Consider the following 23,257-nt stretch of genomic DNA (forward strand, 5'->3'; position numbering starts at 1 on the left):
GTGGGAGAGCCAAACCAGCATCTAATGGCACACCTGGGTTCCATACCAGGAAAACAAGCATCTTTAAAAAGCCCAAGATTCTTGGGAACCGGCCCACAGATCCTCAGTGCCTTCACTTTCAGAGATTTCCAGTACGAGAATCCTGCAAGATCTTGACTCTTAAGTTACTAAAATGGTCAAAGAGAGATGCGGCATCCTAGACACATTTATCACAAGCCTGCCCGTTTTCTGTGATGGACGCTGCTGCTGCTGCTTCCTCAAATCAGAAGGGGGCTTAAAGCAACTCCCCTCTTTCTGCTTAGTCTCCCAGGTTCCTGACCCTTCAGTAGCTTTTGAACCAGCTCATTTGCCGGTCTCCCTTTGCAGTTTTAAGGATTGTCCAAATAATCCTTCGCTCTGGCTGAATATGGGAGAAAGAGAATAGTTTGCCAAAAAAAAAAAAGAACCCTGAGATTAAACTCCATCGAATGAGACAAAACAGGAGAAACTTGCAGAATGAGTTTGCTTTAAATGACGCTGAACCTGAACCCTCGATAGCCCCAAAAGAGACCCCTGGAAATGGACCGTTGAATGCACTCAAGAGACACTCCAACAGCTAAACCTTGGTGCACGTGTCTGGAGGTGTGTGCATCGGAGGTGTGTGGGTGGGTGGGGGGCAGAGATGCTTAACGCTCTTTTCTTCTGTAGGAGGAGGAGAGCCAGATGTCCCTCCCTCTCTGGCCTTTCTTTTGACAGCACACACACGCCCCTCTCCATCACTTCTCCACCCACCCACCCACCCCAAACAAGAACTGCCTTGCCATCATCTCCCCTTCCGAGGAGATGCCGGATGACAATCGGAAGACTTCACCCCACCGAGCTGAAGCTGCATTTCCCTCCAACCCAAATATATCCGAAAAGTTTGTGGAGAGATGGCCTGGATACCCGCAAGATTAAGAGGGCTTTGCTTTCCACACACCCCCACCCCCCACTTTCTCTTTCAATTCTTGGCAGGTGTCAAAGGGACTGGGGTACCGGTCTCGGTAAGAGTGTTTGTGCAGAGCGCAAGGGGGCAAAATGTTTTGTTCTGGAGCCACGGATGCCACCACAGTCTCAAGCTTTGAAAGCTGTTTCTGCATGGCTGGAGGGGCCCACCAGCTGCGAAAGAAGAGCCGCACGTTCACTTTCTTTCCTTTCCTTTGCTACTGACACGTTTCCTACTCACCGGAGTCGGAAGTGATGGCATTACATATCTCCAGCCTCAGTGGTGCCGCAGCCCTTGGTGCGCCTTCGGCAGGCTTCCTTTGACATGGGAGCCGAGTGCAGCCGAGAGGAGGGTTGTGACGTCTGCCTGCATCTCTCTCTCCCCCTGCACTCTCAGCTGGAAGGTCTCAAATTCCCGAATAGGGATTCCCTTCCTCTTCGCACATGTTTAACCCTCGTTGGGCTGGAAACAAACAGGAAACACCCTCCGTCGATTTCCAAGGAGGAGGAGGAGGAGGAGGAGGAGGAGGGGGAAACTGCTTAGGGAGAAAGGGACCAAGACATTTGCTGCTTTGTGGAGTTGGTTCTCCAAGAGAAACGATTGCTTTCCCCACGGCTGGATTAACACAACAGCACATTTAACTGGGTTACTGGACTGATACATTTTCTGCATTGATATATTAAATCGGACCGTTTGCAGAGGTCTCCAACCTTGGCAACTTTAAGACTTGTGGACTTCAACTCCCAGAATTCTCCAGCCAGCTGGCTGGAGAATTCTGGGAGTTGAAGTCCACAAGTCTTAAAGTTGCCAAGGTTGGAGACCTCTGCGTTACAGGACCGAATCCGCTTTGTTCTCAAGTTACATCCTAAGTCGCCAAAAACCCAAGGTTAGCATTTTGTACAAATTCAGGACTCTTCGGACTCTTGACCTGACTCAGACAAGCTTCTCAAAAACTGCCTTGAAGCCACAGCATTTTTTAAAAAAAATTGTTGTTGTTGTTTTTTGCAAGTCCTTGAAACAAAACCACTTCCCGCATTCGGGGGTTGTAACGTCTGCATTCTTGTTTATTTTGCAGCATCTTTTGCTACAAAATGTAAGCTGGTATAAGGGAATGCGAGAAACTGGGTTGTAGGAAAGGCGTCCCAGAGAAGAGTTGCAAGTCCCAACAAGGTGGGGAAAGCATCTATATTTTTCCTCACAGGTGTGTTATTATAATTCAGGGGGTCTCCAAACTTGGTAACTTTAAGACTTGTGGACTTCGACTCCCAGAATTCCCCAGCCAGCCTTACTGGAACTTGGTCACTTGGTTCATACCATATGAGTTGGACAGTAGATGATTTGCCACCGCTGGATGACAAACTCACCGAAGTCCATCTTAGCCTGCTCTGTTCTGGATCCATTTCAGAAAAGAGAGAAAGTTTAATTTCAAAACAGAGAAATTTATTCCCTTCCCCTTCCAAAAAATGGAACAATTAATCACAGATTAAGGAAAAAGCAGAGGTGCTTCAGAAAGAGAGAGAAAAATGCCAGATGACCAGGTTCTGCTGTAACTTCCTTAATATTGCATGGCGTCAGGGAGTTTAAAGATGGTCACCCCGTTTCCTGATTCTGGGACAACTTTTTCAAAGTTTCCTCCAGGTGATGTTTTAGGGAATATGTGTTGTGTCTTGATTAAGTTAAGCCTGGTATTTCCTGGTGGTTAGGTACACCTCTGTTTTTCACACAACCACTTCAGGTAGACCTCTCCCTACAACAGTTCATTTAGTGACTGTTCAAAGCTCCAACATCTCTGAAAAATGGGACTTACGACCATTTTGTTCACACTTACAACCGCTGCAACATCCCCACGATGATGGGATCAGAATTCGGACAACTGACTCACAGTTATGACGGTTGCCTTATCCCGGGATCAGGTAATCCTCTTTTGTGAGCTTCCGAGAAGCAAAGTCAACAAGGAAGCCAGATTCACTTAACAACCATGTTCCTAACTTAACAACTACAATGACTCACTTAACAACTTGTGGCAAGAAAGACCGTAAACTGGGGCAAAGTTCTCTTAACAAATGTCTCGCTTAGCAACGGAAGTTTTGGGCTCAGTTGCGGTCGTAAGCCGAGGACCACAGAGAAAGCCACGTCCTACTTCCATTTTAAAGAAGAGAATTTTGAATCCCTGGGGGGAAATGGTGACGTCCCAGGTCAAACAAGAAGCTGGAAATACGGTTTCTATCAGTCTTTCAGGTGGCCTCAGTCCGGTTTCTCCACTGAAAACGGAGGGATAACTTACGACGGACCACGGGGAAAATTAATCACCACGGGACTGCCAAGGGCCAGACATATTTTCCTTCAGTCAAATAAATGTTCTGCTTGATTGCAGTTTTCCGCAATTATCTGCAGTGAAGAGCTAAGTGTTTGCATAAAAAGAAGAAAAACTATCTTCTAGCCAAACTGCAGAAGACAACACTAAAAATTCCTGAGATGTTTGTACAAGAATCAGGGGGCTAATTCTGGCCTTCTGGTACCTAACGGTCCTTCCCCCAGGAGCGATGGTTTCTTTGCAAGCTGCCACTCTTCCACCTCTTGTGAAACGGTTGCTGCCAATTCATGGAACTACCAAAATAGTTTTGCTAACTAAGTAGGCCCCAACCAAGCCCGCTCGCTCATTCCTGTCCATTATAAAAGCTCTCCAGTTCCAAAGCGTCCTGGTTTTCCAGGGCTTGTCTTTGCATGTCTATTTCTGGTTCAAAAGAAAAAACAAAAACAAAGCCAAAGCTTCTATTTAATGAATTATTTTGGGAACTATAGAAGCAAGAATTGATCTGGAGCCCAAGTTGGGGATCCAAGTATTTCAGTATTTGCACAAACCTTCTCGTGCAGAATAACTGACTTCGCTTTAGAGTATTTCCCGCCATTTTCTTCTCTTCTGACAAAAAAGACAACGAGGTGCATTGCCCTAAATTTGGGTTACCCTATCTAAAAACTCCCTTTTCAAGACCCTGTAATCCCCTATCGGGAAGGACAAATAAACCAGGATAACCCTTAGAACAGTTTCTCTTCTCAGTCTGTTCTTACCTCACATCGCTGGTTCTTTAGAGAAGGGATACAAGCAAAGAGACAGAAAAAAAAACTCAAATTCCTGTTGAAGCAGCACAGAAATGATCTAATGTGAGCCAGAAAAATAAGTCCTGTAAGTTATACCTCTATGAGATGAGGCTGAAGCTGCCATACCTAAAGATAAAACAGTGGAGTGACGTGGAGAAAAAGTCAGGAATCTTCTCTAAAGGACCCCTCCTGGGGGGGGGGGGTACTTAAGAAGAAACCAAACTGGAAAGGGAACATAGACAAAGACGTTACCTGGATGAGACAAAAAAGGTTGGACCATCTTCGGGTGCAGACTTGGTGGCTTCCATCCCTCTGGCTAGTGCCTGCCAGCCTAGTCGAGAAATGTGGCTAAATGTGTGTGTGTGTGTGAGAGAGAGAGAGAGAGAGAGGGGGAGGGAGGGAGGGAGGGAGGGAAGGAAGGAAGGAAGGAAAGAAGAAAGAAAGAAAGAAAGAAAGAAAGAAAGAAAGAAAGAAAGAAAGAAAGAAAGAAAGAAAGAAAGAAAGAAAGAAAGAAAGAAAGAAAGATGTGTGACAAGTGTTGTGACTGTGATTGTTAACCAGAGCTGTGAGTGTGTTGAGTGAGTGACCATAAGCCGTAGCTGGGAACGTGTGTAACACCTCAGGGAGGAATTTTCAAAATGGTCTTCATAAATACACATTTATTTCTTTAGAAATGCATAATTACAGCGGTGGATAATAGTTTTCCCCCTTTTAAAAAAGTAGTTGCAAGAATACCCATCCCCCCCCCGCAAAGAGGCATAGTTTCCGCTTGTATGCTTTTTTCCCCCCCCTCCTTTTTTATGACTACACTGAAATGGGAAAACCAGCAGCAAAAGAAGCGAACGTTTATGATCATGGGCCTGCCTCCGTCCCACTTTCGATTTTTTAAATTCATCTCTCTCTTTCTCTCTCTCTTTGTCATTACAAACATAGCAAATTAAAAAAAAAATTCTTTTCACAGCAAAATATATTTGCAACTCTTGATTCTTTCTGAGGAACAAGGTATGCATTGCAAGGCAACCCTGCCTCTGAGAAGACGTCGAGGGATATTTGCAGGGAGGAGTCAGGGAGGAGGAGGAGGAGGAGGAGAAACGGTGGTGCGTTACATCACTTGGAAGAGTTGGGTTAATGAAAGTTAGTTAGATCTTCCCTCCCACGGGGCTGTTTTCCCGCCCCCCACCGTCAGTTAAACCACGGACCCTAGGAGCCTTGCAACATGAGTGGAAGGATGGCGGTTCCACGGCGCCACGACTTGGTCCAAGCCATCAGATCTGCCCGTGGCTCCGTACAAACCAGGTCACAGGAGACAGATCACACTCGTAGGTATGTACAGGAGAGGTCCAGGAAAACGTCCCGCAGGCTGAGCCGAAACGATGAACTTGCTCTGCGACCAGAATCTTTAGCTGTCGTCCACGCGTCGAGATGGTGGCCGCCGTGTCACCTTGTCCTACTGAATCTGAATGGCTCCGTGGTCTATTTGCATTTCTGGCTGGAGTGCTGAGTGAAGGGAGTCTGTGTTCTGCACAACAGCAAGACAGACAGACAAACAAACACATCATAGTTTACCATCAGAGGGCTCGTCTGCCCCTTCAGGGGTCGTGGCTTTTGGCTGACAGCCCAAATAAGTAACAGCACTCTAAACAAGGTTCGACTGCCATTAAAGAAAACCATCCCGTGTTGGATCCGAACCAAACTTTCCATGGTCCAGTTCTCCACCACCCAACTGTGGCTAGCCAGGCACCAAAACTAGTACCACGTACTAGTGGTAGAAGTCTGAAGCAGCTTCCTTTATTTGTGACCTGCGTGGTGTCTCTCCCGAAGGACCCATCTCCCTCTGAGTTACTAACAAGGGGGAGAATGAAGGGTGGAAGGTAGCAATTGGTAAGAGTGACTGGCTGCTCTTTGTAAAACTTGTGTTTAGACCTGCTCTGTTCCTCAAGAACTTTGCTTTCGATCAGGGTTTCCCAAACTTGGCAACTTAAAGACTTCGGGACTTCAAATCCCAGAATTCCTCAGCCAGCCGTGCTTGCAGTTGGGAGAGTGAGGATAGGATGGACAGGACAAGCACTGGGATCCAGAAAGTAGATGCCTCCTTCTCTCTCCTACACTTTCCCTCGTTAACTAGGCTGTGAGGTTCGGAAGATGCTCTTATCCTGCAAAGAAACCGCCCCAGGCTCTCCGTTCAACCCTAAGAAGCTCCAACCAAGCTTTCGTGCCTTAAAACAGGAGTCCCCAAACTTGGCAACTTGAAGACTTGTGGATTTCAACTCCCAGAATTCTCCAGCCAGCCTTAGAAGCTCCTGTCTGTCTCCTGCCCAGCAAGGCCACCAAAACTTCGGGTCTAAACAATTCATGCTGGCACTTTGATTTTATGTCGCCTGCTCAAGTTGCTCCCTCCACCTCTTCCTTCTTTATATCTAGAAAGGGGGAAGGGGGAACGTACCCTGAAAGGAAGGGGCTGAGGTGAATAAAGGATGAAGGCTGCCTTAATAGCTTTTCTTCCTCCGGTTTTATTGCACGAGGGATCCATCCTGATTTATAAAGAAGAGCCAGCCATGAATTCAGAAGGCGACTCTTTCTTCCCCAATTAAAGGTGAATGCTTTGAAGTGAATTACTGTCTAATACTGTTGACTCTCCTGCCCTTAATAACGTGTTATTACAGATTTTGCCCCCTCCTCAGTTAATTTACAGGTCATCTCAATTGCTCTCCCTCCCCCCCCCCATTCACAACTGTCTAATCAGAACATTTACAACAGCAGTTTGAATGCAGCTGGGGAAAAGAAAGAAAGAAAGAAAGAAAGAAAGAAAGAAAGAAAGAAAGAAAGAAAGAAAGAAAGAAAGAAAGAAAGAAAGAAAGAAAGAAAGAAAGAAAGAAAGAAAGAAAGAAAGAAAGAAAGAAAGAAAGAAAGAAAGAAAGAGGAATTGCTAAAATAAATAACTCCTCCTCAAGGGCTGGGTTAATTATCCCACATTTAACCAGATGTGGAAGGCTTCCCGAAGGGCCAGCTTTAAGAGGAAAACGTTTCCTCTCGCACCAATTTCAGCCGAAGGAATGAAAAACAAATCTTGGGTGGCACACCAGTGTTATTACTGTAATTTAACATGTCAGGGAGCATTAGAGGATCCGGAGGAAAAGAATGCAATCAGCGCAGGGAAACAAACGCTCAGCTGAGGGGAGCCCTGGCAGCCTTTGTGCCCAGGGAGCTCCGGGCTGGCACAGCCTCCTAAGCGTGGGGCCTGGCAGCCATCTAAGGACCTAATCTGGCTCCAACCTCTGCTCCTCGGAAGGCCGGGCATCGCTGCGCGGAACCCCCACGGCCCGGAGAGTCACACCAGCAGCACCACGGTGGGATGGCCTTAGAGCGGATCCCACCTTCCTGGCATTGTGGCGGGAGAGGACAGATAGTCCTCAACTTACAACTGCAATTGGGGTCACAGAATTCCTGTGGCTAAGCAAGGCGGTGGTTACCGCAGTCGGGCCCAATTCGATGACTCTTTCCCTGCCACCACAGGGAAGCCAATCGCTGCAGTTGTTAAGTGAATCATGGGGCCGTTAAGTGGATCTGGCTTCCCCTGATTGTTGGAAGGTCACAAGTGGTGATCTCATAACCGCCCCCCCGAGATGCTACAACTATTGGAAATACACGCCGAGCACCTACATTTGGATCCCGCGACCATGGCGAGGCCGAGGCAGTCGTAAGCATGAGGACTGGTTGTAAGTCACCTTGTTCAGTGCCACTGTAGTGGTCGCTAAAGAAACGGTTGTAAAACGAGGACTACCTACTTCATCATCCAGCAATCCTCCCTCAACCTGGAAGCATGGAAGCCTCTGAGCTGGGCAGCATTGCTACCCAGCTATCTACCCAGAGAGCTTTGTCTACAAGCCCAGCCCTTTTCTCACAGACACTGGAGCTGATCTGAGCAGGGATCATTCGATGCTTCCAGCTGCTCACCACCTGGACACGAAGCACAGGAAGAAACAAAAGAGGCTGTGATGTTTTCTCCCAGGAGCTTCACCCTTGCACTATTTCTTAAAGAGACTTCCTTTTTTATAGTCTTATGTTCCTTGTCACGCATCTTGCCTTGCCTGCTCAGTAAGCCACCCCATCAGCTCCAGCGTGCTTCTCTCTCTCTCTCTCTCTCTCTCTCCCTCCCTCCCTCCCCCTCTCTCTAGCCTAATCTGCAGTTTTACATATCCTCACCATCCTTTTAAGGGCCAGCATTCCTTTAGGCTGATCTGCAGCATGGTATAAATCTCTGTGGTTAACCACAATATTAAAAGCTAACACGGTGCAAAGGGTCTGAAAGAAAGCAATTCCAGCCTCTCACTGCCAACAGATGTAAAGATTTATCGCTGGGCTCAAAAGGAGCAGCTCCCGTTAAAGAGGTATATAAGTCTTAGTGCTGTTGCTATTTGGTTTTAACAAAAGGAGTGGATGCGTTTAGAGGAACAGAGAGATTACCGCTAGGTCCTGTGTCATGGAAGCTGTGAGATGCCTCTCCACCTTCCCCATCCATGAATAGGAAGGGTCGGTTATAAATTTTTTGGGGGTAAAGGTAAAGTTCTGCCCCTGGTTTAGAGGAACAAGAGAGAGTGCTAGGTCTTTGTGTCATGGAAGCTGTGAGATGCCTCTCCACCTTCCCCATCCATGAATAGGAAGGGTCCTGGATGACCGCTGCCCTGAAGTGGGGATCCATCGACACCAGCAGCTGCAGGATCAGAAGAAGCAACTGCGATCAGCTGGGCACCTTGAAGCACCTGTAGGCCGAGAAAGAGAGAGCGTGCATCATCATCAGTTGGCATCTTTGCAAAGTCAAAGTCATGAAACGTTGGTCATGCAACACGGACCCATGCACAAAATTTCCCAAATTGTCAATAAAACTACTGCAATGAACAAGACCGTCCAGAAAATACTAAAAGAAATCACCATGCGTTTATTTGATATAACATCCACCTTGGAAGGGGGAAAAAAAGTATTCTTTCCACTTTGGTGGGCACCGCCTATTCCCCTTCCCTTTGCTATGTTCTTAAAGGTAGTATTATTACATTAAGACGTTTAACGAAGTAGACTGCTGACTGGGGAATTCTGGGAGTTGAAGTCTTCTCATCTCAAAGTTCTAAGGCTGAGAAACACACCGAGGTTGAAAAAAGCATTTTCAAAAGCCAGACTAGCAACCCAGTTAGTGGAATTTGGAACACTACTTTGTAGAAAAGTAGAAAAGATGTATAAAATATAATTTTCCTTTCTCATCTGCCACTTATAACTGCACAAGTTCTTAAGAGAAATCTCTCACCTAAATCTATCCCCTTCCCAAGCATTTTAAAACTTGGTCCAAGCTCTGAACTAAGTAAATACTCTTAGACATCTGAGTAAACAATGGCTAATGACCACCGCTGCAGAATATAGCCCAGCTTCACACTTTTTCCACTGGCTATATCTCTGTGGGTAGGTGTTGATTCTATCAGTCCAACTTTTATTTAAATTCCAAGAGGCCAGGAAGATTATTAAACTAGAAAATGGAGATCCAATTTCCTTTTATGGGGTGTTTTTTTTTAATGAAAAAGAACACGAACAGACTCCCTTTTGTGTGTAGGCCCGCAAAAGAAGCAGTGTAATTGTGACACCAATCTCTTGTCTGTGGAGTGGAAAGGTGTCTTCTATAAGCCAGAGATGTCCAATCTTGGCAACTTGAAGGCGTGGGGATTTCAACTCCTAGAATTGAGTGCACCATTGAAGGATGGGGTTAGGGATGAACCACCTGGAAAAAATGCATCTAGGTGCCCAGTAAAAATCAACACCGACTTGATTGCACACCATCCATCCGTTGTGTTCCTCTATTTTTCATAGCAACCGTTTTCCCTTTGAGGGCCTATAGAACTGATTGTCTCTTTGCAAGGACGGCTTCGACATTTGGTGGAAGCACAACATTCCAGGGCTGTTTGCATGTACCACATAACAAGGAAAATGCTGAGAGGTCACCCAGCCCCTTCCCTCCATGAAATGAATTTTCTCGCTGAATGAAGATTTTTACAGATTTTTTTTAATAATGGTTCAAGGGTTAGGGAGCATGAAAAGCAAACCCTTCGTAGAGAAAAAGAGACGGATGGACCAGGAGATTGAAATGAGGTTAGAGGAGCAGGGATGGAGTCTTCACATTAAAATAGATTTAATCCAATTTAATCCCAGTCAGTCACTGGGACCAGAGGTTTTGTCTTCTGACCTTTCAGACTCATGGGAACTTCTCTGTATGTTCTGAGCTGTTCTGGATGGAGTATTTACCTGGGGGCTGTTGCCTGTAGCTTTTTAGAGGTAGATTCAGTCGTTAATAGCCAGCCAGCAACACCCCAATCTAAAAAAGCTACACACAACAGATGGGATCCTGCAACCTTATCCTGGGACATGCTTATTTGCCTTCATTTGTAAAATAAATCTAATTTATTTAACAGCTTCCACTCGAAACTACTATCTTGCCTGTAGAGTTATCATCAAACTGGATAAACACATTGGTAAACAACAGAGTTCTTTCCCCTCAAACTTCTTCTTTTAAAAGAATCTGGAAAGGAAGCCAATATAGTATTATTGTGTATTATTTTTAAATGTTTTTAGTCAAAGCATGGGCCAGTCCAGTCCAGATCACAACAGTACGGTTGCTTTTTCTCCAGCTGGCTCAACGTCACGTTTTTATCAACCAACAAACAGGATCCAAAACCATCACTTGAATAGAATAGAATAGAATAGAATAGAATAGAATAGAACAGAATAGAATAGAATAGAATAGGAGAGAATAGAATAGAATAGAATAGAACAGAATAGAATAGAACAGAAAAGGAGAGTATAGAATAGAATAGAATAGAATAGAATAGAATAGAATACCTTTATTGTCATTGCATTCCACGAATACAATGAAATTTGAAAGCTACTCCAGCACAGTGCCCCAAACACCACATCACAATCACACTACAGAGTATTTAAAAAGTATAACAACAACAATAATAATAATAAACCTAGTCTAAAACCTATCTAAAACATTTAGTAAGTTAAATAGTTTAAAAATGCTTGATTCAAGACAATTACTGCCTTGGAAAAGAAACTGTTTCTCAGTCTATTAGTCCTCATTTTAAGACACCTATAACGTCTCCCTGATGGTAACAGTTCAAAATATGAATGACCGGGATGAGAACAGTCTGTAGAGATTTTTAGTGGTCTAGAGAGCAGTCTAGTCTTCGCAATCTCTTCCAAAGAAGAAAGAGAGCAACCGACGATTTTTTGTGCTGTGTTTATAACTCTCTGGAGCATCTTCTTATCCACTTCAGAGCATCCAGCATACCACCCTGTTACACAAAATGCTCTCGATGGTAGAATGGTAAAAAGTAACCAGCACCTTCTCACCCAGACCACTCTTTTTCAGCAACCTCAGAAAGTGCAGGTGCTGTTGGGCCTTCTTTGCAGTGGCTTTCTTAACCAGCCAGACAACACTAACAATCTCTGGGTTCTGCAAAGAAGCTTATCTCAATAAGCTCTTTTGCTTCGCTCTTCATCATAAAGGCCAGGGGTCTCCAAATTGGGCTACTTTAAGGCTTGTGGACATCAACTCCCAAGATTCCTCAGCCAGCGTATTTCCCACCACCCATAAAACCTTGCAGCAGGTCTGAATTTTTAAACTTCTATTGGCGGGTCCTGGATGCTGGCAGGTCACCTCTGAGGCGCCACATTTGCAGAGTAAATAAGTGAGCTCAGGCTTTGCAAATGTGGAAAGGGAGCTACTGAATTTGCTATCAATTTTTCCGTTGGATCAAAAAAGAGGAGAAGGAGTAGCTAAACCTGCCAAGATGTAGCAGCTGATTATTATTCCTGCCATTTTGCATGTTGAGGGGGACCAAAAAGCACAAACGAGTGTAAGGTATCTACAATCCACCCATTCCTTCCCCTTCTTTTTTTCCTTTCAGTCCATTTACAGAGAAAAAATGCGATTCTCAGCCCTTTCCCCAGCTTTCCTCCGTTTGGGGCGGAGGCAGGCCAATTTTGAGCCTCCGCAGTAGAGCAATTTCTGGCATGCCCACCTGAATTATTAAACTGTGGTTAATTTTAGGGCTTTTAATGTTTTTTTTATACTACTGTAAGCCTCCCAGAGTCACTAGAGAGTGTGAGATGGGTGGTGTATACATTTCAACAAAAGCAAGAACACACAAACGTTTATCCCAGCCAGTCTGAGGGGTGAATCCCACCGTCTTTCCTTTTCTTGCAAAAGGACAAATGCAAAAGTGTAATGTTAAGAACTACAGCAACTGTGTCCCATTCAGCTGCGGAGCACATGCATCTTTGCACACTCTGCTCTTGTTGTGGGAAGGCAACACACCTGTTTCGTGAACTTTGCAGCCGCGCACAACAAGGTTGTTAGCGATATTGGGAATAGCAACCCAGAGAGACTCTTATCCTGCTCTCGCTCGGCTGTCAGGGCTCACCCTATTTCAACAACTTCCATCGGCAACCCCTATCTCCCAATTAGCACTTCACTATCATTGGGGAGAGAGGAAACTATTAAAAGACAGTAAATTTTCTTCCCTTTCTTACGCCCACCCATTTTTTTGTTTCTCCTAAGGCTTACAGTTTTAAAGCTCAGTAAATTCTCAGGTCACATCTTGCTACATTACCATTTACTGCTCGGGGCTACTTTTCCGATAAATGGCTTGCTCTTGACATTAAATATTTTCCATTCCAGAAAGTCTTTTCAAAAAGCAAAAACATTTTCCCTTGAAGTAGACAGATTCTTCCAAGGATACCGTGAAATAGGCTTTTATTTATTGCTATTTGGGGTATCGGTGTGTTTAAATAATTAAGGCTGGGCAAATCCTAGGAGAGAGAAGAATATTATTTTCAAGCTGGCTCTGAGTGCAGAATGGCTGTTAACCAGTCGGTCGCTGCTACAATACGGCACCCAGATCATGAATGCAGAGCATTTGAAGGAAGAAAATATAAGAAAAGAAACAGGAAGATACTGTGCAAACTGCTGATTTGATTGGGGAACCCAAAAATTGAATCCTAGCTACTAGAATGAGAAATGTTCTTCAACAAAAAAAAACAGCTCTCATTGTTAGTAAGACTCATCCAGAAAGCCCCACATTTAAGTTAAGTGATAGCAACCCAATTTCTTTCTCTCCCCTCCCCAAAAAGGGCTACTCTGAAATAACTGGCTGTTACGTGTCCAAATCCAGCAGTTGGGTGGGAAACATCTGTGACACAATGAAGCCAAAGGACTGAAGGATGACATCATATTCCAAGGTCAAGGAGAGGTGATTCTCTTTGTATATATTTATATGTGAATGCCTTCTAAACCAATAAAAGCAAATAATGGGCCAGGCCTTCGTGCTGTCTCGCTAATCAGCCTCCTGAGGGGAATTCTTGATTAAATTAACTTCACTGGAGTGCAAGGAACGGGAATGCCTGCCAAAGACTCTGCAAAGTTCGGAAGGGGACGTCTCATCAGCAGAAACCTATTACACATTTGATGGGAAGAGAGAAGAGAGGCAGCTGGGAGCCAGGTCTCTGTGGCTTGGGGCCAGGAGTTACTAGGTCAGACGTAACTCTACCTTGTGTCTTCTTGTTCCTTCAGTGGAGAGAAATCTGACCTAGGTCCTGGTTAAAGCTCGGCTGTGACCCAGCAAAAGGTAGCTGACAAGAATCCCAAGTTAAGATTCAGGAAATCTGCGGATTGAATCTTTGCCAACCTAGTGAACTCACTGTACTTTTGGCAAATTTAGTTTTCTCTAGATAGTTGTAGCATGGTTAAAGAGTTCATTGCATAATTCCAAAGTAATTTCAGGAAAAGAACTACAAATAACTGGTCTATCTATCTGTCATCTATCTATCTATCTATCTATCTATCTATCTATCTATCTATCTATCTATCTATTTATCTATCTATCTATCTACCAACCAACCAACCAACCAACCAACCAACCAACCAACCAACCAACCAACCATTATCTATCTATTTTTAGGAGGACCCAGGTTCTAGTTATTAAGAGAAGAGAGAAAATCACCTCTCTCTGCTTCTCTTTCCTGTGTATTTTGATAAACTTGTGTCATGTCACTTCTTGATCTCCATGGTCAAGGGAAACGTGCTTCAGTTAGTTCCACATTTCTTATTTTTTTGCTTTAGAAAACATCCAAATTGTGTTTATCTTTTCATGCTGGGTCTTCCACAAAGAAATAAAAGCACCTGTCATTTGTTGAATCTACTTAGAATCCAGTAAAATTTTTACAATCCGGAGTTGTGTTGATCTTCAAAGGGCCACTAGAATCGCTTGGGTATAATGTCCTATTTTGTAGTCCCTGAGTTTATATTCAAAACATCCCTTTTTTGCCAAATTCTATCACTGGGGGCGGAGGGGGGGGGGAACAGAAACAAATAGTAAAACTAAGTAAATGTTTTAATTTATGCTATAACTCACAGCAGGAGTTTTTCCAAAAAGGAATTGCAAGCAAAATGTGATTTTTGTTGCCAAGGTAACAAAACATTGCTGTAACACCAAGCTGCAAAACTTGGAAATGAGTGGTTCTATGAATGGAGAAAAGGGCTGATACCATTGCAGATCTTGCATTAAAATAACAATAACAGCACATTAATGGGCGGGCCTCGTACCCTTCTTCTTTCATGATCAGATGGAATCGCAATGACCTGTGCGCTTCATCATCATCATCATTCCAGTTCAGATCTTAAGAAACAAGCCAGCTTGATTGACTAGCCACAATGGAGAGTCAAAGGGCTATCCTATCCTACAAGGCAATTAGAAAACCATGAACCCAGCAAGTGATGGCTTCCTAAACACACCCATTTTTCTTAAATTAAGGCATTATTTGATTTTGATTGCCAAACATTTTAAAAGCTTTCTCTCTCTCCACACATATCCTTCTTGCAATAATGAAAACTGAGCAAAGCAGGATTGGCCAAACCAAATCCTAACTTACTGGGCTTCTGAGTTTAGAGCTTCCTTCTCAGAAGGTCTTGATGGCTCTTTTAATTAGGTGGAACGAAAGCAGAGGTGCCAAGAGATTTTAACTTTCTAGGCTCGGAATTTTACAGGGATAGTGACTACAACCCTGAAATGAAGCGTTCTTTTGCTACTTGGGATAAAGATCATGACAGTTTGAGGCAAAATGCAGGTGTGCGCTTGCATTTTCAAGGAAGGCCATGATTTTCTAAGTTCTGGAGTTCTTGCCAGTCCTTCAAAAGTTCTCAAAGAAATGACCAAGTGTGGGATCCATAGCCACCTCCATTAGTTCCTTCAGCGCCCTAAAAAAATAATTGATATGGTGTTAAGAGACTTGAATTCTTTTCATTCGTTCTCTTCTACTCTCTTTTACCTGCCTGTCCTCATCTGCAGTTCCCTCCTTCTCCAAGGGGCTTCGTGGTGATTAGCCAGGCCTCCATTTTCCTCTACGAGAAGACCGACCCAAGACCGTCTTTGTGGGAAACAAGCCATTCTGCAGCTGCAGGAGACTCACCAAGGTTGAGGACTCCTCTGCAGCATCCCAAGTATGCTCGTGGTGTGCAGCTCCACTTCATTTGACTATAGGCGTTTTTGCAATGATCAAATAACCATCTCAGTCAGCTATTCCTGCCCTGTGGCTGACCTTAAGATGTCTCCTCTGCACAGCAATATATTTTGCTACCAAGCTGGAGGAACGGGCCAGCCAAAGTCCACTTTCCTCTGCTTATCCTTACAGCGTCCTGCGTCAACGTTAACGTTCTCTACCAGCAGATGAACTTGCTTAAAAAAATGGTTTCTTGAATGCTGTCCAGTTTCTTTATGGGAATCAAAAAGCTATGGTGTGTAAATCTCAATTTACGTTGAAGTTCTGGACCTAAAACTTTTCATCTAGAGTACACATCTGGGATCCTCAGTAGACTGCCAGTTCTGTAAGTCCGCTGAATACCCTACTGGGAAATCTGTGGAGCTATAACCCCAAATCGTGTCTATTTAAATTTGAGCTTTTCAGCACTTAGCTTCATAAACTAGGTTTATCTTTTCTCAGGAAGGCTGTATCAATGAAAATAAACCTGGGCCACATCGTCCATAAAAATCAGAAATGGAATCTTGAAAATGTGTTAGCAAAAGACAGCCAAAAAAATGTGTTGTCCCAAAGATGCTTTTTCAAAAGGCAACTGGATTACCTCTCACCCTCAAAGACGTTTCGCTTCTCCTCCAAGACGCTTCTTCAGTTTAGACTGAATGGTGGGAGCTGAAGCAGCATCTTGGATGAGAAGCGAAATGTCTTCAAGGAAAAACAGAGTCCAGTTGCCTTTTGAAAAAGCACCTTTGGGACAACCAGGACCTGGATGGCTGAGAAATTCCATAGACACCATCACTGATAATTAGATTTAGAAAATGAAAGAGGGGAATAAATGCAATAAAAAAGGAAGTATTTCCAAACTGAAATTGAGAATTGCTAAGGATCTCATTAACTGGAAATAAGTCATCTTCTGCTGGCCTCAGTTTCCCATACGTGTCAGAAAATAGTATGTTCTTTAAAGCAATTATAGCTCAATCAAAATTAAATGCTATTCATTCATTCATGGTTCTGAAGCTTAAGAATACACTTCCTCTTTTTTTAAAAAAAATAGCTGATGTTGAGAATGAAGGCAAATCTACGTGTCGCAGGATAATGTTGCAGGATCCAATCTGGGTCGGTCACCAAGACCAGAGTTTTAGTCTTCCGAGCTTTGGGACTCGTTCTGGATCCCATCATGAGGGAACATCTCTCCCACCAGAATGTGAGGGGATGTTCTTATGTTCTTCATGTGGATTGGAAAAGGTGCTGTTTCCAAACGGTTCTGCTTCTCAGGAACAGAAGCCATCGCTCCCTTGTTGAACAGTTCCCGTTCCCTTGGTAAGTCAAAGGCTCTCTGCATGAAAGGCCCAGTTTCTGGTGACTGCCCTCCGACATCTGGAAGGCGTAATCATGTTCCACCTCATAGAGTGGCAGGAACAAGAACAACACTTCATAAAAGGGCCTCAAAATGATACGTGCTACTAATTTGAGTATATGGCTCCTGAGGAAATTCACCATGCATGAAACCCTTCGTTGCAGTTCACGGTTTTATGACTAAGGCCTTTCGCAAGTTTATGAATATTTGACACGTGGGACCTTCTGGGCGACTGTGATTATTTTAACGCTGCATTTCATCTGCTTCCATTCCAGCATCAGCTTTCAACGTGCAGCATGAATTCAGGGGTGGCCCCTGATTACTTTTCCCTATTCGCTCCACCAGATATCAACATGTCTTCTGTCCACGTAACTTGAAGAAAACTCCATAAATGTGGTCTGTCTAGATCAGTGAAGATTCCAGGTCCTCCAGGCAGAGTGGTCTAGAAGTGGAGTCATGGATTTTTTTCTTGTTGGTTTGAAACATTTCGCTGCTTAACAAAGGAGCTTCTTCAATCTGAGTACGTTGGTTAGGGGCACCCCCATATGATGGTGTTCTCCATTCAGTTGTATCCTACTCTCGGTGATTCTGTTGGCCAGGTCTCTCCACACCTTCTGATCTTGCACTGTTTCTTTGAGTTGCTCTATGCTCTGGCTGGTATCAGCTTTGATCGTGTCCAGTCACCATGTTCTTTGGAGGCCTGGTTTCCTTTTACTGCTAACTCTTCCCAACATAATTGCTTTCTCCCAGGATGACATGGCCAAAATAAATGAGACACTCATATATGTCTGCCTAGGTGTCCAGAAAACAACATAAACAGAGCCAAAGTACGGCAGAAAGTGATAGGATGACTTTGGTCATTCAGTTGACTAAATACAGCCAAAGGGCTTGAGGCAGGAATGAAAGACCTTCACTAGTTGAGTATTTAATCATTTCCAAACATTGAATGGATGTTTTTAATGTACAACATGGAAGATATACAGTACATGCAGTGCAAACTATCTGCCTTTCGAACATCTTTAGTAGAAGCAACACTGCTTAAGCCACAGGTATGATACAGCAGGCATAATGTAGAATTAGAGTGCCTATTTTCTTCCATTAAGAACTAGAGGATGGGTTACCATTCCTGCACAGAAATGGAAAAACCTAGCTGAAACAAATGCCTACAAGAAACACATTATAGAATGAACCTTTGAGGACCTCTGATATTTCTGCCCCGAGTTCCAAATTTGCCCAAGTGTTAATTCCCACTCGTATACAATTGTGCTTTGCTCCTAGTGACATTTGCTGTGTTCTCACACGGCCCTGCTCCACGCTCATTAAATGATTTCTCTACAAAGAATGTCTTTGATAGCAGAGCCAAGTTGCATGAATTTGAAATGCTTTTCTAAGGTTTCAACATGGAAAAACAGGACCCTCACCTTTGACCTTCAAGAATGACTAGCTGATTAAAATGTACATAAAATGTTATGGAAAACAATCCAGATGGGATGCAATGGAGGATGACAAAACCAGACACAATTGGTTGGCAAAAAAAAAGGGGGGGGGCATTCCAGATGAGTTTCTCTGTATTTTGCTTAGCAAAGTAGTCCCAGGCAGTTTTATTTCTAGATCTGGAATTAGGAATGCAAATATAGCACAAATATATCTTCATGTTTATGAACATGATTTGGGATTATTGGATTTTTTTTAAGCCGTTGTCCTGGTGATGAATTCTCCTAAAATTATATCAGGTTAGCAAACAGAAGAGTCATAGATTCTCCACTGAAATGAGATAAAATATAAAGAAAAGAAGTTTCTCCCAAGTAAGCTCATGCTACAAATATGTACAAGGTTGGAAATAGAATCATGAAAGAACAACATTTTGAGTTTGATGCGATTGTAGATAGCTTTTCAAATTCAGATCTTACTCCTGCTAAGAAACAAGAGCCATTTGGGGCATGAATGAAGCCAAGGTAATCCAGCCTTCTACTTCTCTTTACTTATAGGGATGATAATGGGAAACATGTGTACATCCACGATTAGTGTTTTTTTTTAATTTACAGGATTCCCCCCCTCATTTTCCAAAACAATTATCATGACAACAAATCTCACTTAAAACAGCAGGAAGAGGCAGTGGGCTGCTACTGGAGCCTCAAAGAGCCTGCTGATATGAACCTGGTTCTTTCTAGCACCATCGATTCAATAAACTTCCTAGTAGGCAGATGCGTGTGTAATCCACATCTGCAGGCACAAAAGACACCATTGGGAATAGAGGAGATTTACACAGACTTCACATCCCTATGCACGCATACTGTTGGCGGAAAGTTAAAGCAACCTCAAGCTTTGGTTGAAGCCAAAAGAAATGGATACTGCACCAACATGGATGTGATTTAGAAGAATAGGTCTATTTTTCATCCAATAGATAAAGCTTTTTAAAAAGCCGAGGTCTTTTAACTCTCAAATTTATGCGCTTTGCTTTCTTTACTTCATTATTTTAGAATTTGTGGTGCTTCAGATAAAATGGTTCACTGACTGGAATGTGGAAAGGAATTGAAGTTCCTCGATTGAATGATAGGACAGAGTACCCGAAAGGTTCAGCTACAAGGACCTCACATGTATTTGGTAGTTTATTGCTCGTTATTATGCACTTTACCCCACACTGCTGTCAGTCGCTTCCTAATGGACAGCCTTAGAAATGAATTAAATCCCTAATATCATATAAGTATTTCATGTTAATCTTGGATTGTTGTTGAGATTCCCAAAGGAACTTTCATTTAGCTCTTGATCTAGGAAGCAAAATTACAGATCATGGTTTATAGGAAAACAATAGTGGCTATATATATATATTTGTATGCATGTGAGAATGAAGACAATTAGCAATCAACCATGAAATATAGATTATTGTATTTCAGATGGATTAAAGAGACTGGGTTGAATTTTAGTTTGAAATAATGAAAGCTGAAATAATGTTAAATCATTTAATTTGTTTTCTCAGAATTACTGAGCCAGACAACGGTAAATACTTAAATGGTTCTTTTAAGTTGAATTGCTGGAAAACTTACATTGTGGCATATTTTAATGAGACCGATTCTTTGTTGCTAGAAAGTGCTTTTGTTTTGAAAGGCTGTATAGAAATGCTGAAATAAATAATGGGATTTCATTTCAGTTGAGTCCAGTTGAGCAATTTCCCATAGGTGATTAGAGAATTAGTGTCTCTGCTGTTAATAAGCCTGCGGGCAGCTGTTGTAACAGTATGTTTGTTTTTTCTGGCATGCTTGTTTTTATCTCACTTAATATAATTTATTGCATTTAGGATTCTGTAGGGAAAAACGAATCATTTTTGTTTGGATCCTGCGACTGCTAATTTTGCCAAAGGGAGGAAGGAAGAAAGGAAGGAAGGAAGGAGGAGAGATTCTTTTGCAGAGATTCCTCATTTCTAGAAAGAAGGAAATGAAACAAATGCTTGACAGGAAATTAACTTTTTAAGAGAAACTGAGAAAAGTGCGTTTAAGATTTTGGAGAAAATGGATAGCTGTGGTAAAAGAACCTGTAATTTCTTTCAAATGGGCTTCGGTAGAGCTTTCAGATTTGATGGGCGTGTCCAGATAGGGAGTCCCTTTCAGAACTGGTCTATAGGCGTCACTTCCTACGTCTGATTTCATGCACCACGTTAAGCTAGAACAAGACTCATTTATTTATGGCTTGAAACGAAATGTAAACCATTCATTATGGCTTATGCACATTGCACAGATCCACTCCTAACGGAGGGCATCAAAGGAGGCGTTCGTGACTTGCAAACGAAGTCGATCATCCAGGAAAGGAGAGCCATCTTCCGCTGCTCACTTCAAAAGAGCTGATTCTAGAGGGGATCTTCAGCCTGGGACCCATCAAGCCTGGAGTGAGCAACTTTGGGCCCCTTTACGATCCAGCTCAGGAATTCTGGGAATCGACGTCCATGGGTCGTAAAGGAGCCAGAGTTGCCCATCCCTGCATTAAACCAAGGGATGAAAAAAAAAAAAAGGTTCCAGAGCGGGCTCTTAGGGTTGAGGGTCACACTACATTTTGTGTGATTAAGTGGATGGGTGTAACCACCCTAACATTTCTCAGAAACTACGATTAGACATAGCTGAGATATAAACAGCCTGTGGGAAAGGGGGGGGAGTGGGAGGATGAAGTATTCGAAGTTGCAGGATCCAGTCTGGATCGGTCCCTGGGACAAGAGTCTTAAACTTCCAAGCTTTCAGATTCTGCTGGAGCCCATCCTCGAAGTATTCCAAGTGTGGATTTGTTAAACAAAACTTAAATAAACCAGGGGGTTTTTCCCAGTTGATGATATTCAGCAGTTTCCATCCATTAACCCTGAAGGTAGGTGGCAATTTCTCATGTTCTTAGGGAATTTATTAAAAGCGGAGTCAGATGCAGTTGTGAAAGCATATTTGTTCGCCCTGGCTTTGCAATCAAGGACGGCTGAACTCAGGTGAACCTGAGAACGAAAGCTGTTGGTGTGCTATTGCTTTCATTGGATCTCAGGGCTCATTCACAAGTCTGCTAAAACAAGACCCAAGACATTTTGCAAAGCAACTTGACTGTCGCAATAGGAGTTCTGGACTCCGGGCCTTTGCTGAAATGCTGGCAGCATCCGCGTGCTGGCTCAGAAGTGAATGCCGTGCATCCCAAAACATACTCATAAATTTCAGAAATGGCTGTCCAGAGAAAAACTGAGCCTCCCCTTCCCCACGCAGTAATGCTGATTGATTTCATATGTAAATTAGATCATCATACCTTAAAGGCTTTCGGTCAACAGCAACGTGCAGCAGAGGGGCCTGATGCTGTTGGATTTGTTTTAAAAAGTTGTTGGAGATGGGAATGGAAGATTTTTTTTCACACTCAGGGAGCAAGTTTTTCTTTATAAAATAAGTGATATTTGTGTGTAATCCCTAAGACTGTATTTTCTTTCCTTCCTTCCTTCCTTCCTTCCTTCCTTCCTTCCTTCCTTCCTTCCTTCCTTCCTTCCTTCCTTCCTTCCTTCCTTCCTTCCTTCCTTCCTTCCTTCCTTCCTTCCTTCCTTCTTTCCATCCTTCCTTCCTTCCTTCCTTCCTTCCTTCCTTTTTTTTTGTAAAAGTATCCTTAATGGCCTAAGTCTATTGAGATTCTCAGTCCTCCAGGTCACGGTTACCCCAAGGGGGCTTTTTCAAAAGGCAACTGGACTTCCTTTGTTTTTCCTTGAAGACGTTTTGCTTCTCACCCAAGAAGTTTCTGAATGAAGCTTCTTGGAGGACAAGCGAAGAAACCTCTTTAAGGAAAAACAAAGACTCCAGTTGCCTTTTGAAAAAGCCCCTTTGGGGCTTAATGGCCCATAAACTCCGCTTTCCAGATTCCCTTCCATTGCTTTACCTCTTCCAAGGTATCACGTCCAAGGGAGGTGGGAAGAGGGAAAAGGTACTGAAGACAGAAAGAGGGAAGGACGGGGTGGGAGTGGGGTTGTCTGTCTGGAATCCGAAAGGGATATTATTTCCATTACTGAGCGACTGAATTCTTCCACGCGCACTCTCTCCCCTTGGTGAGCAAAATGGAACACAATAAAAGCCACTGGAAGCGCCTCTTGCGCCAGATCCTTGCCCAGCACAGGAGCCTCCCCTTCCTCCTCCCATCCTCTCTGCCTCCTGATCGGATGAGTGGCCCAAGTGGCCTTTATAAGTCTCTCAGCTTTGGCCTCACTCTACTTGCCCTGCAAGCCACGTCCATCCCTCTGCATTTTTCTCACACATTTTTCCCGATACACCCTCAGGCCTGCCAGAGAGGAAACCATTATGGCTGAAAGGGAGCCACTGCGAGGGATCAGACAAATTCTTGGCAGGGTGTGTAAAATAACAGGAACTTGCCGTGACTGCAAGGTTAACCTTACACTCTACTGGCCTCCATTATTTCCCACCAGATCCTGCGAATATAAGGGTAACTCTAAGAAAGCCGAGGAAAGCAGACATCTGATTGGAAATGTTTTCTTTTTCTTCGCCTACACTGGCCATATAGGAATATTTCCATCGCCCTTTGGCTGGGCGGGTCTGACACCATATAGCCTCCCCTAATCCTTCCTTTCAAACATGCTCTTATACTTGGACAATCTGCTATTCCTCCAGAGAGCATGATGTGCTGGAATACTGGAGTAGAGGAACTCCGGGGCCACATCATTGTCTTCTCAGCCAGGAGCGGGAAGCATTTTTATACTGAATTAATAAGAGTGGGGCATGATTTTCGAGGGCCTGAGTCATGCCCACATCTGT

The 23,257-nt window shown here is 43.6% G+C and overlaps 1 protein-coding gene across 1 annotated transcript in view; it reads right to left on the minus strand.

Annotated features, from left to right (window-relative positions):
* Nucleotides 1–2,382: 2,382 nt before the first annotated feature.
* Nucleotides 2,383–23,257, minus strand: part of BANP (BTG3 associated nuclear protein) — an 88,165-nt gene continuing 67,290 nt past the window's right edge. Inside the window, exons 12-13 of the mRNA XM_087971788.1 lie at nt 8,685–8,823; nt 2,383–5,620 (exon numbers count right to left, since the gene is read on the minus strand). Of these exons, the coding sequence (XP_087827914.1) occupies nt 5,511–5,620; nt 8,685–8,823 (249 nt within the window). The 3' untranslated portion in view covers nt 2,383–5,510. The remainder of the gene's footprint in view (nt 5,621–8,684; nt 8,824–23,257) is intronic.

This window comes from Notechis scutatus, chromosome 9 (assembly GCF_049901735.1).
Source record: "Notechis scutatus isolate UNSWTSFEM ecotype Mainland chromosome 9, rNotScu1.2, whole genome shotgun sequence".
NCBI lineage: Eukaryota > Metazoa > Chordata > Lepidosauria > Squamata > Elapidae > Notechis > Notechis scutatus.